At 33.5% G+C, this 14,651-nt stretch overlaps 1 protein-coding gene across 10 annotated transcripts in view; it reads right to left on the bottom strand.

Moving 5' to 3' along the window:
* LOC111044525 overlaps nt 1-14,651 on the bottom strand; it is an 89,789-nt gene that overhangs the window by 6,803 nt on the left and 68,335 nt on the right. For all 10 annotated transcript variants that reach the window (XM_039432308.1, XM_039432307.1, XM_039432310.1 and 7 more), the window contains 8 exons: nt 12,441-12,564; nt 11,149-11,228; nt 9,343-9,455; nt 7,993-8,210; nt 6,133-6,241; nt 4,796-4,887; nt 4,254-4,317; nt 3,825-3,903 (listed from right to left, as the gene is read on the bottom strand). In XM_039432308.1, the coding sequence (XP_039288242.1) occupies nt 3,825-3,903; nt 4,254-4,317; nt 4,796-4,887; nt 6,133-6,241; nt 7,993-8,210; nt 9,343-9,455; nt 11,149-11,228; nt 12,441-12,564 (879 nt within the window). The remainder of the gene's footprint in view (nt 1-3,824; nt 3,904-4,253; nt 4,318-4,795; nt 4,888-6,132; nt 6,242-7,992; nt 8,211-9,342; nt 9,456-11,148; nt 11,229-12,440; nt 12,565-14,651) is intronic.

The following is a 14,651-nucleotide window of genomic DNA, read 5'->3' as shown; positions in this document are numbered from 1 at the left end:
GTAGAAGAAAATGAGTAAGAAATATTTAAAATGAGTAAAAGAAAATGAGCAATCTATAATACAGAGTGATTATAAAAGGACTTTACAACTTTGAAAGCACATACGTATTTATTGAAATTACTTATAGAATTGAGAAAGGTGTCATTTTGTTACAAAACATTTCAAGTTTAAGGTGTGGGTGTTATTTTGGTTGGATGTGACAGCCGTTGGTAATGCGACATACATCCATCCATCCATCAGGAGTAATTTGTGCTACCGCAGCGATCCAAATGTGATCCTTAATGATCCAAACCTTATCCTTAATGAAACCCGACAGGAAGAAATTCATCAATGTTGAATCCGGTGAGCGAGGTGGCCATGCAATTGGCCCTGCATGGTAAATCCAGCCAAGTTGAAAGCAATTATCTAGAAAATCCTGAACTTCTCCGTGGAAATGAGCTAGTGCACCGTCATGCTGAAAGTGAAAGAACACCTGAACATCTTGTTCAGCATGACGGTGCACCACCTCATTTCCACGGAGAAGTTTGGGATTTTCTAGACAATTGCTTTCAACTTCGATGGATTTCACCGGATTCAACACCGATGCATTTCTTCCTGTGGGGTTTCATTAAGGATAAGGTTTATTATGATCCGCCTCAAACCAGACAATCTTAATGACTTCGAATTCGGATAAAATTTGGATCGCTGCGGTTGCAAAAGTTACGCCTGATATGATGGTACGAGTGTGGCAAAAAATCGATTATCGTTGGTATGTATGTCGCATTACCAACGGCTGTCACATCCAACCAAAATAACACCCACACTTCAAGCTTGAAGTGTTTGGTAACAAAATGACACTTTTCTCAATTCTGTAAGTAACTATAATGAATATTTATGAGCTTTCAAAGTTGTAAAGTCCTTTTATAATCACTTTGTATAATAAAGGGAAGCATTAGCTTATACACGTACGGGATAGGAATTCACGAATGATGCATCATCACGTCTGAACTACTCGACTGATTAACTTGAAATTTTGCTTGGATTCTTAATTAAGAGGATGGTTATAGGCCTATTTTCAATTCTTCAAGATTTCATTACGTCAAGTTTTCAGTTTTTCAAGTTTTAAATAGACCCTTGCGGAGCACGGGTTTCCTGCTAAAAGGAAAGAATTAGTTAGCTTACACGTACGGGATAGGAAAATTATATTTGACGCATCATCACGTCTGAACTACTGGACTGATTAACTTGAAATTTTGCATATACATTCTTAATATACCGAGGATGGTTATAGGTCATCCTACAGGATAGGTTATTTTATATTCTTCAAGATTTCAGTTTGTCAAGTTTTTAAATGGACCCTTGCGGAGAACGGGTGACCTGCTAGTATTTGAAAATATTGTGTAGTTCAACCCAAGGATTGGTAATTTTGAATTTCAACAAATCTATAGAACTAAGATGGGCGAAAGCCTTGTAAATGTTTTTACAAAAAATAATTTCCAATGAAGATGCCTTTCTATGGAAGAAATAATGAAGAAAGCTGTGAATGTAAGAAATAATAAAGAAAGCCCGCGATTGAAATAGTTATTTGTATATCTAGAGTGAAAAGTACTGTTTTTTCTCCCTGAGAGAAAGTTTGAAGCCCGAGGCGAAGCCGAGGGCAACAGTTTTCCTTAGGGAGAAAAAACATTCACTCGTGATGTACACAAAATTTTTCCTCCACCTAGATTTTTATAAAAACTGCAAATAGAATAATTTTTAAAAACTTACGTAACCAGTAAAATGTGTTACAACATAATTAAAAAATTAAACAGCTGGCTTGTAATCACACAGTTGACCGCCGACAGCGCTATGCGCTATCTGTCTGCAACAAGGTCTATAAAATACAGGCCATGACACTATTATTGTTGTGAGCAGCCATTTTATGGGGTCTTTATGACGGTACATTTGAAAATCCAATCCAATTCATTTTGCTCGTAACAAAATTATGCATTTTAAAAACAATATTCTAGTTCAGATAATATGTGAATTCAGGTTTTCAAATTTTTAATTATGAAATTTCATAGACCTTGCTTCAGCCCAACATGATGTGTTATTTTGTAATATTGTTCAAGGGATATTGCTTGGCTTTGAATTGTAAAATAAATTGTTTCGACAGAATAATAATAGATTAGATTCCAACTAGGAACTGAATTGTTGATTTTTAGATTTAATTGATCGGGAACTTACAAGGTCTATAAAATACAGGTCATGACACTCATGTTCATTATGGAGCGGCCATTTTATGGGGTCTTCATGGCGGTACATTTGAAAATCCAATCTAATTCAATTTACTCGTAGCAAAATTATGCATTTTAAAAACAATATTCCAGTTCAGATAATATGTGAATTCAGTTTTAATTTTTTTAATAATGAAATTTCAATAATAAATGCTTCAATTATTCATTTATTTATTATTAAAAATTGTTCTTGTTCTTGTAAATCAAGGATTATGATTCAAAAGGCATTGGGACAAGACAGAAATATGCGAGGCCAATTTCAAAAAGAGTTTCAAGTTCCCGATCAATTAAATCTAAAAATCAACAATTCAGTTCCTAGTTGGAATCTAATCTATTATTATTCTGTCAAAACAATTTATTTTACAATTAAAAGCCAAGCAATATCCCTTGAACAATATTACAAAATAACACATCATGTTGTTCAATCCATTGAGCTGCGTACACATATTCGCGCTTCCAACCAGCACCGAGCACGCTCCTCCCTCGTACCGTCCTCGTACCACCATCGAACCACAGTCGCACCGCCCACGCACCCATCATGAACGTTATGGAAGATGTTAGATCGTTTCGCGTTCCCCGGTCGAACGACTCTTGCTCGCTGGTCGATCATCAATCGCTCTGCTGGAGTGACGTTCGGTTGCGGAGCAGAGCGAAAGTCTGTACGCACCTTAATGATAACAGCTGATAAATTTGAAAATTGGTGAACTAGGACCCTATAAAATGGCAATTTTGCAATGCATCACGGGATTGTGTCATGACCTGTATTTATAGACCTTGGTCTGCAAAAGTTGTAACAACAATGACCGGCTCGACTACAAAACTATGATGAAGTTCCCGTTCCAAATTTGATTAGTTAATGAGGAATATTCGTTGGCTGGTATTTTGAATAACATGGAATGTAAAAAAAATATTTTTGAATTTTTATAGTAAGCCTATACTGATATGAAGTTTGTAATAGTTTTAGCATGAAACATAATTATATTTCATATATTGATCACATGTCTGGTTGAGGTATTGAATTTAGTTGGTTTAATGACTACTATATATGCTTCCTCATCTGAGCTTAGACCTTCTAACCTATTTCAAACGTAAGTTTTCAAAATAGAGATGCTTCCCATGTTATTTAAATGGAGTTACTTTTACGCTCTAGGGAGTTTTTCTGTTTTTTCCTCCCGAGAGCGAAAAAGTGACACTTTAGTATTATGTTTCAGGGAGTAAAGTAGGCTCTTTATACAGTAGGTGGAGGAAAACAGTTTTTAAAATTTTAATATTTCAACTAATAGTATAATTTGAATAATCAAGTTCTTCAATATTCCTCATTTTAATAATTTAAAACTGAATAGATGAAATATTTTACATAATACAGTATCAAGTTGAAAAAATATATTTGAACCAATATGCCTACTCTAGTTTTGAAATGAGTATAACTGGATTATGATTATGGAAATGTGATATATTGAGAAAAAACACCTAAATGTTTCAAAGTATCCAATTTACTATAAAAGTCTATTTTGATCTGAACGGAGTTATTGCAAAACAATATAAATAAACGAAATATTCGCAGTCTACCTGTTTGTGATGCAACTAAACTCTTCAACTCAGCAACTGAGAGTTTCCTATTGGTTAGAACTCTGCATGCAATGCATACCTGGAAACAAACATAGAAAAATTGTAAAATTTAAAATTTATAGCGAGGAAAATACTGTGGATGCAACGTTGGATTGGGTTATAAAATTACTTTTATCATGTTGGAAAATTCAATTTGAATGAACAATTGAATTTGACACAATTTCTATGACGTTGGTGTGGATAACAGTTTCTACTTTCCACAGTTTCTACTTTCACATTTGTATGTTTTATTTTTTCAACGAGAGCCAGGAAAATCTATTCTATAAGAGGAGTAAAATATAGGGAGAAGAGCACCAACTAAATTCACATTACTAAGAATAAAAAAAATTGTTATTAAAAGTGGAAGTCAAATTTGAGTCAATAACTTACATCCGTTAGGCTGATTTGTCCACATCTATTCTTTTCCAGCGCATTGAATGCCTCCCTTAATCTCCTGCAAACAAATAAAATAATGGGGTTTATTTATGAATTCTTCTACTATTCAATTTCTCCAATATTCAGCTATTCATCAATGAAAACAACGAGTTATCGTTTGAATTTCCCAAAAAATTGAATAGCAGAAGAAATATAAAATATTAAACGAAAATAGAAATCATTGAAAAGCAGCACGGGTTTTCAAGAATAAGAAATCAGTGAATTAATGATTTGGAAAATAGCCTTTCAACTGAGTGAGTCACGATCAAAAATAGAATCAAAAGTGAAATCAGAAATGAGAACAGCTTCTCGGATTCTTATCAAAACTCATTACTTATTGAGAAATCAAAAATTGTTTCGTTTAAACTCATTCTGCAGTTATATTATTGTTGTAATATAATTGTAAGATTACACCAAATTATTGTAGCAGATTGAAATTCAATAACATAGAAAATCGAAAGGAGATAGATAATAATGAATATAGCAAATTTACTCACATAAGTCTTTCTCCAACCTGATGGTTATCTGCATTGTTGCATTGGATGCTTGATAAGTTTCCATCTTGTCCATTCAAATCATCTCTCAGCACCTGAAACAATATACAATAACTATTTATTTAGTTATAAACAATACTCAAGTAATATAATTCAAATATGAGTTTGAATATATTTGTTGTATGGAAGGAGAATGAATGCATCTTAATAATCACTTTTGAACACTTAAATTACGACATAGCAGTCTGATTTTTATAAATAAAAGCTATTACAAACTCAAGTTTGTGGAGCGCTTTCGGACACTAGGCCCTTTCTCAACACTGTTGAGTGTTGACAAACGTAAGTAGAAGCTAACAGATTTTATTTATAAAAAAATAGACTGCTATGTCGTAATTTAAATGTTTGAAAGTGATGATTATTAACAAGCAGTAATCATAATATGTTTCTTCTAATAATACTTCAATTTATTGTTCTAAATTTAGGAACAATTGCAATGCTTTTGATTCAATAAGTAAGTAAATTAACAAAAAATGTTAAATAATAAATGGAAATTTCAAGTCACAAGAATTTGTGAACCTGACGGACTATATCAGTTGATGAAATGTCTATATTTTCTATTATTTATTTATTTATTTATTCGTGGACAGAATCACAAATCATATAAATATTATAAGTTCTCGTACATTCTTTGCTTTTCATAAGATGTATTTGCTGTGATCAGATAAATAGGCTTGCAATGATCTACCCATTATCTAACATTGTTATCACTGGAGTCATACAGCGGCAGATTTTGTTTTGTATCCCGCATGATTGTGGATATGAATGATGAGCAAAAGAGGCCGGGATGACCTAAAACAGGGTCGGGACCCCCTGAGCACACAGCGTTTGTTTTCCTCCAACCTGGAATTGGAGACACGTGTTCGGCCTGGTTCATTCAAGGGCCTGGCACGTGTCCTGTCCCTCGCACCCCTAACTCTGCTGGTGCAAAAACCATTCTAAAGAACCACCACAATGAGCAGCAGCAGCAGCAGCAGCCTCAGCAGGCCAACCAGAGGCTTCGGCTGGGCCCTCCATTCAGCAATCCTGGAGGCCTTATAGATGTGGAGGAATCATGTTGTATTTTATTGCTCTTTTTTCATGAATCAAAGTAACTTACTGTGATTCTATTCGATCAATGAAATAGTTTCAATTCGAATGGAAGTAAATACTTTAATCGTCATTGATGCCATTGCCATGCATTTTATTGTTCTAATATAAATTAACGTACTGCATTTCAAGTCGAATCAACTTCTTCATTTCAATTTTAATCGAAGTGAATGTTGTTATATTGTGATTGATACCTTAGCAGTGCAGTTGATGGCTACAGGTATGTTGTCGAAAACAGGTATGCCTTGCTTCTCAACCAGGTCTTGAAGCACTTGTACGCCAGCACTCAATTCCTCATATTCTCTGAAACAAAAATCAAATTGAAAATAAATTGTTGTAGTATCATATTTTCTTCTCTGTTACAATATTCTTCTTCTTCTTCTTCTTCTGAGAACCACGGTTTGGGCCTGTTCCGTTCTTTGAGTCAGCCCTGTTCTAGCAGCTCTTTTCCAATATTTTTGAATCTTCTATTAGAATTACAACAGTAAAAAGTTTCATCCACAATAACATCCTCGTATTTTCACAGCATAGAAAGTCTACTGGATGGTGTGAGAGGACGAGGTGGACCTAGGATGAGGTGGGGAGATAGAATAGCGGCTGACTTGTGACTTTGTGGAGGGGCAGACTAAGAGGAAGGAATGCCGACCCCATTTAAATGGGATAAGGCACAGCCAAAGAAGAAAAAGAAGAAGAAGAAGAAGAAGAAGAGAAGAAGAAGAAGAAGAAGAAGAAGAAGAAGAAGAAGAAGAAGAAGAAGAAGAAGAAGAAGAATAAGAAGAAGGAAAAAAGTCTACTGGAGTTATAAAATCAGGCATAAACACACACTTTTCTTGAAGAGGGATGGAACGTATATTTTCAAGATTTTCTAAGTAAACATTCATTATATCAATATTGAATAGCTTGCTCAGTCATTTTTATCCTCAAAAATGCATGATTTAAATTATAATAAAAAGTTCATTGTTGAATTTGATGTTGTTTTACATAAGTGAACGCTTATTAAATTCTATTTCATATACGGCATTCCTTTTACAGTAAATATTGAAAATTACTTCTACTTTTACAACGCGGAAAGAAGCCTGTTCAAAAATAATACCTTATTTATGACGTGCGCGATGTAGGTGACGATTCGAAATGGAATTAAAACGTAGAATAAGTGTACAACGGTGTAACTGACTGTGTATCAGCCAACAACAAAAACTTGATACCGGAGACTTGACGAACTAAACGACCCAACTTCTCACTTGCCTCAGTAGAAATGGTCCAAATAGGCACTTGATGAACTGAGAACTCGACCAACTAAGACTCTATCCAAGGAGGAAAAGATCAGACGAGTTGACCCGAACTAGCAAGCAAGGTCCCGACTAGTTGTCATATATGGTTTTACTCCGTTTTAGAAGGTGTCATGCAGATGGGTTGACAAGTTGTCGGTTGTGATGTAATTTCTATGAGGTGATAATCTTTCGTATTCGCCATAGGCCAAAAACGTACACTATTTTTGTGTTATAAAAATTAAAGGAAAATAATTGCGAAACAAAACAGTACCTGATGCTGTTGGAGTTACTAAATGCATTCTGTGAACATAAACTTGTTAAGACACAACTCACACTTACGCGATTCAGGTCGAGAAGAGACTCGACTCTAGTCGAGAACATGTGCTTCCAAATGGTGCCACTCAGACCAGTCGATTCTTGTCTCCGCGACGTCACCATTTGAAAACACATGCTCTCCACTAGAGTCGAGTCTCTTCTCGACCTGAGTCGCGTAAGTGTGAGTTGAGCCTAAGAGTTTCGAATCAGGAATTTTGTGATTGTAGTTAACAAAACTACCACCTGGAGCGCTGAAGGCGGCTTTTTGAGTTAGTATCGCTGTTCCTATTTCGGAACTAGGAAACATATTCGACTGTAAAGAAAACATATGATCTCTTTACAGTAGAGTATGCTGTAATGAGATCATTTATGTTTATTTGTTCTACAATCAGATTTAAGAAAAAATCCTACTCATGCGTAAAAAGGCGTGATTTAACATGTGTCATAAACTTCAATGATGTGACTCACAGTTGAGAGATGGTCTCCGTGCCAGAGGCGAGCGACTGGCCGGGCTGATACTTGTCGAGCACCAGCACCAGTTTGCGACGGGCGCCCGCCAGGTGCGCCGCCTCTATGACGCCGGCGATGTTGCGCGTCTGCGAGTCGATCACATAGAACAGCACCGATGCCTGCTCCTTGGCGACGTGCTCCAGCTCCAGCAGGTCCGCGCTCCACTCCTCCACTTGCTGAAACATTCATTCACTCATTTATTTATATAACAAACAACACTGATGAGTAAACATTGGCAGATAAAATATTAGGGCAACCCTTGTGTTATTTTTCTTCAAAAATTAGGTGATGACATAGTTCAAAAAGTAGGTTACGCTTCCTTCACTTGTCAAATTTTCGATATGAACACATATAAACATAAAATTTTGAATTTAAGTATGCCCTGGGCTACAACCATAAAGCGTTTTCTAGACTGTCATTAATAATTATTGTACAATAAAGTATAATAGAGAAAAGATAACATAAGAAGATATCCCATGGTATAGGGAGGGCGTTTATGCGTTATGTTCCGAATTTCACTGTTAACTCAAGGCGATATTTAGTAGTTCGGTGTGACGCTGGTTGTCTCTCATATTGTGCCGTTTTCACACTTTCACCCGGCCAAAGCCGTAATAATAGACAGTAGTCGAGGCTTGAGTTAACAAAATCGGCTTTAAATTTGGAACATAAACTACTAGAGTATTCTGTTAGGCTAGCAATACGGTGACATTTCAATTAAAATTTATTAAAAAGAATTTGAAAAACTCGGACGAACTGATGCTGCCTGATCAGTCGCCAGTCGCCAGTGCTCTAGTAAGCTATTTAGCTTTTCGGGTGAAAATGTAGTTAGAACAATCAATGAGTTAAAACTGGTTTATGTTATTTAATTTAGTTGGTTATTTAGCTTATTAAGTAGAAATGGGTGAAACAATCAATTCTTTTAAGTTCATGTTATTACAAAATTATCGATTCTAATACACGGTACCTAATATTTCCTATATATTCCGATAATGTTTAAACAATTTATTCCAAGAACAGAAGCTTTTTTAAAAATCGATGGTAGCGATAAATTAAAATCAAAGGTCATAATACAAATCACACCATCAAAATTTATAATTTTAAAAAAAAACGTCATTAATAATTTTAATATAATACTCAAAAGTAGAGAATTATTACTAAGAACCACTAGTTGCTTCCATGAAAAATAAATTGAATTTGATGTCAATTCATCGATAATTCAGGACAATCAAGAACATTGTTAATTTATTGGATAAAGCAAAAAATTAATACTATAAGAAATAATTGAATAATTTTGACAGCAATACTTACTGGATTATAATAGGTAATGCCTAGTTTTTCTAGTAATGGAATGGCTACATTCTGTCTCCAAGTGGTAGGGTTGCAAGACCCGCCAAGGAATACTTCATCTTTGGCTATGACCTCTGAAAAATTCAACAATATCAGATTTCATTCTGGTTTTCCAAAATTTATATACAATTGGGAATAAAAATTAATCGGTTAATTTCACTGCAAAATATACACGAATAATCATATGAACATCGATATGAAAACTAAGATTAATAATTTTAGATAAATCTACTGGTTCCACTCCGATGGTTCGCACTCATTCACTAAAACATTCTTATTAGAATACAGGCATTAAAATAAGATAAGCATAATATGTTTTATAAAAACAGTACATGAAAACGAAAACAAAACAATGGCACAAAATATAATATTGCTATTGATAGACATTTTGAATGTTAAAATAAGACTTATAACGATTACAAACAAATGACGTTTTTCAAGGTCACAATGTGTAAATTGTGACTGTAATCAGGCTACTACCACAAAAAAATCGGATATACTACGAAGGTTGAGGAGAGACGAAGAGACAGAGTATCAAATCATCCTTAACAGTGACAATGAAAAATACGGTAACTGTTTTGTTGATAAAGAGTGGAAAATTAACACTAGGAATCTGATATCTCAGTATTAATATTTCACAAAGTATTAAATTGTATGTCAATAGCAATAGCAAATAATATGATTGTGTTACCCATTCAAGGATGAACTAGTTGAGATGGTGTTCCTACGGTATCTTAAAATAGTTCTAGAATGTTGCTGTATCTTAGGAAAGATTGGGACGGGGTGCTCACATTGGAACAATTTAAGAGTCAAAATATGAACCATTCAAAACTAGAAAAATAGAATAGAATAAACATAAAAAATAGGAACCATTCCGTATGACTAGTATTAAATGGAGTGACATACGATAATTATGGAATTGGTACGATACGATTTGTTGGTTTGAACAGTTCCTAGTTTGAGTAGTAAATTAGCGTACGAAATGAGCAAACTCCAACACTCATACTAATAGTTGAATATTTAATGCATTACTTTCAACTACAACGAAGTCAATCATGCCATTAATATACATTATACATTGCTTACAGCTTAATATACATTTGGTCTACTCTGGTAATATGCCCAGGTATAATCCATTATGAGCTGAAGGCAATAACCTCTAAGTTACTTGGATCCTCGCATAGAAAGGCTATTATAATTGTAAACAAATATTACAAATTATTCAAGGCATAAGTTTTTGCATATTTCTGAGAAATCAATTTCTTCCGATAAATTAGAAGAGATTCCGGTAAGTTCTGACAAAGTAATAGTTTAAGGAATGTTAAAAATCTGCTTACTTTTGAATTAAACTAGTAGTTCTGTGAACAGTAGACCTCACGCAGTATTCTCATCCACAAGTACCTGATTGAAACTATGGACCTTATGGAAATACAGCAATAGACTAGCTTCTCCACACATCTATGTAATCACTTGTCAGCTGATTTATGATGAATAATTCTATAGTCTGATTTTCACTCTAATATTGGCGTATGAAGGAGGCTCCTTTTTCCTTTTATATTATCCTTGAAATGCAAAATTTCCAAAAACCTTGTATACGTCGACGCGCAATTAAAAAATGAACATACCTGTCAAATGCAAATCTCCATGAAAATCTATTACCGCGTTTCGCCGTAAATGAATTAAGAGAATGCCAAACCGTCGACTTGAATCTTAGACCTCACTTCGCTCGGTCAATTAAATAGCTGATATAGAACTTGGGCAACTTACTGGGCATCCTCCGTGTTTTCCGTTTCCTCTCCACTCCGTTCTGATCTAGCAGTCTTGTTAATGATCCTGGACACGATATCCTGGAAAACAACAAATAAATTACTTTACTTTTTATATATAACTTTTAAATATCATTGTACCGGAAGTAATAGTAAAGTGGGCTTTCTAATAATGATGAATTGATTGAAATAAAGCAATATTATTTCTTGAAACTTGAAATTTAAGCTGGGCTTTCAACCATTAGGAAAAATACGAACTGAAAATGATGGACGAAAAACCAAATTATTTCATTATTTCTGAGGACATCAAATATTGATGTGATACTTTTTTAGAATAGACGATTTGCTACGGCAATATATAAACTGGAAGAATGTGAATAGTGTATATTCATTTATTGACAATAATGCTCTTTCCGCATATTTTTCCAAAAAATCACTGACATTCGCGGAAAAATGCTTCAAACCCGAACTTCAAATATACAGTCTCAAAATGAGGGTTATGTTAATTTTTAATTCACTGATAATTTTCAGTCCACAATAACCATAAACTGAAATGTTTAAACTAATAACAACAAATAGTTCATTACAAACTAAAAATTACAAACCTATTGATAATCTTCCAAATATTAATAATATAAAGCCCGACTTGTCACAAGAGAAAACCATCTACTGTAATTTCTACACAACTTCGAAAACTCAACTAAGTTTAGGACAATTTTGTTGTAGTCTACCTATAGTAATGTACAATAACACTAAACCTACCGCAGTAACAGAATAGTCAAGTCTGTGGTAATAGACAGAAACGTTTTTATGTCTCATATTTGAGAATTGAGCTTGGTAAATCTGATAGTATGAATCATATTTTACTCAAACATAAGTTGAATTTATATTAAAATACTTTGGATTCTAATTACTTGTACAGTCATTGTGAAAATTCTGCAGGAATAAATCACAAACGATTTATTTATTTATGTGTTTGATGATGCATACAATTTGGTTTGAACCAAATATATTGTCCTGTATGAGCAGGTTTTACTGTTTTTGAAAAAAAATTCAACAGAAATAAATTGAAGATTTTGATAGATCTGCTTGGACTAGAAGTCTAAATAAAGTACCAAATGAGGCGACGGCTAATTTTGACAGAACAAGCGGTGCTTTGCACTGTGGGTTCAGACTAGTCTACTAAGAGATACAAATTATTGTCTTCGAGAACTGAACATTGAAAATTTGATTGACTGAAACACGAGTGACTTTCTACTTAACCAAACAAAGATTAATAATGTATAAATTTACCCTTTTTCATAGCATCTTTTCAGTTCGGTTGCGAAGACACAGAACTCGCTGAATGTGAGGTAAGAGCCAGCGCCATTGCCCCGGTCCACGGCACACTCCTTTGCACACTGCAACATCTCTCCCACTACAAAACAAAAAACAACTTTTAAAAACTGAATAAAATGAACATAATATTACAGGAGATTGGAAACAAATTTGACCTTCGCTGCAATGCATTCAATTCAATAAAATGAATGGTAAATATCCATGGAAGCAAATTCGACGAATTTTGCCTCTGAAAAGTCATACTTCAGAAATGTACGATAGTGAATCATTCTAGAATCATCACTCATCAGACATGGACTAACTGAAATATATACAGTACCAGAGTAGTAAATTGATTGAAATAACTGAGAAAAATACTAGTATATGGGAGAGTATAAAAAGCTCAGTATATTGAATGAGTAGTGAGAATACTGGAAGAATATTATCATCTTTTTAGAAGTAGATGAAAAAATTAATACAGTAGCATGAAGAGTATTGTTGATGAATATATTGATCTAATTTGGACGTTTTTCGATGAACGCGTATCCCATGAAATGATTGATACGGGAAATAACAAATGAGTCAATATGTTTGAATAATCATAAAACGCTCTATATTATGTCCTGTATAATCTGAAAAAAATGATGGGCTACTAATTAATATAAAAAAATTATGGCTAATTTGCCAGAAGCGAACGTTTTCAGTTTTTTTTATTTAAGGAATGTTTGTATACATAGTACTATAATAAAACTAAGATTAGAAGGAGGAGATCCTTCAAGTTATTCAACATTATTGTCTATTATTTTTATTTGAGTAGGTCTTTAACTATACATAGACTACGATAGAAAAATATGGAAAATCATCAAGGAATAATATGTTTGAGTTTTCATTATTCTCTTTTCCTAAATTTCAAGATATTCCAAATTATTCCTAAATATTCTTGATTATTTAAATGTAAAAGTTATTGAAGTAATAGAAGAGAAAGGTTTATAAAATTACGAAACATAAATTTGGGTTGTACCAGAATAAGCAATTTAAATAAATAATACTGATAAACAGAAAACCATTTATGGACAACATCAAATTATACAAAATGGTCTTAACTAATGTTCAAACATAGTTTATTGATTAGGAAAAAAAATCCTTTGAGCGAATTGTGTCATATCTAATGATAGAATCATTACACAATATTGAGTATACTACACTATATCATTATCAAATGTTTTCAAAAACGGTCGGTCTTTAATGAAGCATATTTTAAAAAATTCGCCCTGCCATGGACAATTAATAATGATAGCATTCAAACTGATAATACTAATTACATGGATGATGCATTCCTTATTATAGATTGAATGAACGGAAATTTTAATATGTGTAAATTCTGATACGCCTTAGAAAATTAATTTGGTCACTATTCAGCGTAAATACAGGACACATGAATATTGTTTACTGTTTATGAATGAATCTACATTTTCAAATTGAAATGTATGTAATACTGTATAACGTATAAGTAACATGAGACTGATAATAAATACAGTAATTTGTATCTGTCGTGGTTATTGAGGCCCATCTATAATAAGGACTGAATAAACTCAACCGAATTTTTTGACCACAATTCATACATAAACGTACGTACGTACAACAGTATATGACTGTTCGAATTTACATTAAACCATTGCGGTTAAAAGATGGCGGACCAAAATTTTGAAGCGACAGAAAAGTAGTTTCTTTTATAGAGGCTGTGCGTTCTGCAATGAACGAAAAATTCAGCTGAATTTATTCGGCCTAAGATAGTTCAAAAAAATTTCTAAAGAAAATATAGAAAAACTAGAAAAAATCTTAAGTACCTATCAAATTTTAATTTTTCAAAAGTAAAGCTGTGTTTTCGTAACGGGCAGAAGCAGAATCGATTGCAGCGCACCCAGGCGGGCAGAAACAGTAACATTCAAAGAACTAGTTCTTTGACATGAATTTTGCTTTATGTGTTATGGGTAATGAACTTTTTGGGTTGTCCAAAAGGTAATTCTGAAATGATTATTGGAGATTTAATTCAATAAAGTGAATTAATTGCTTTTTAAAACTCAAATAACTTTTCCACAATTATTAGTTACTTCAATAATTATGCAAAATTCTATGCTTTATAGGCATGTCAATCTAAGAGTTAACTTTTCATTTCCTATGCTTGAA

The sequence above is a fragment of the Nilaparvata lugens genome, chromosome 7 (genome assembly GCF_014356525.2).
Source record: "Nilaparvata lugens isolate BPH chromosome 7, ASM1435652v1, whole genome shotgun sequence".
Lineage (NCBI taxonomy): Eukaryota > Metazoa > Arthropoda > Insecta > Hemiptera > Delphacidae > Nilaparvata > Nilaparvata lugens.
The sequence above is the reverse complement of the archived record's forward strand: the minus strand, read 5'-3'. Positions and strand labels throughout refer to the sequence as shown.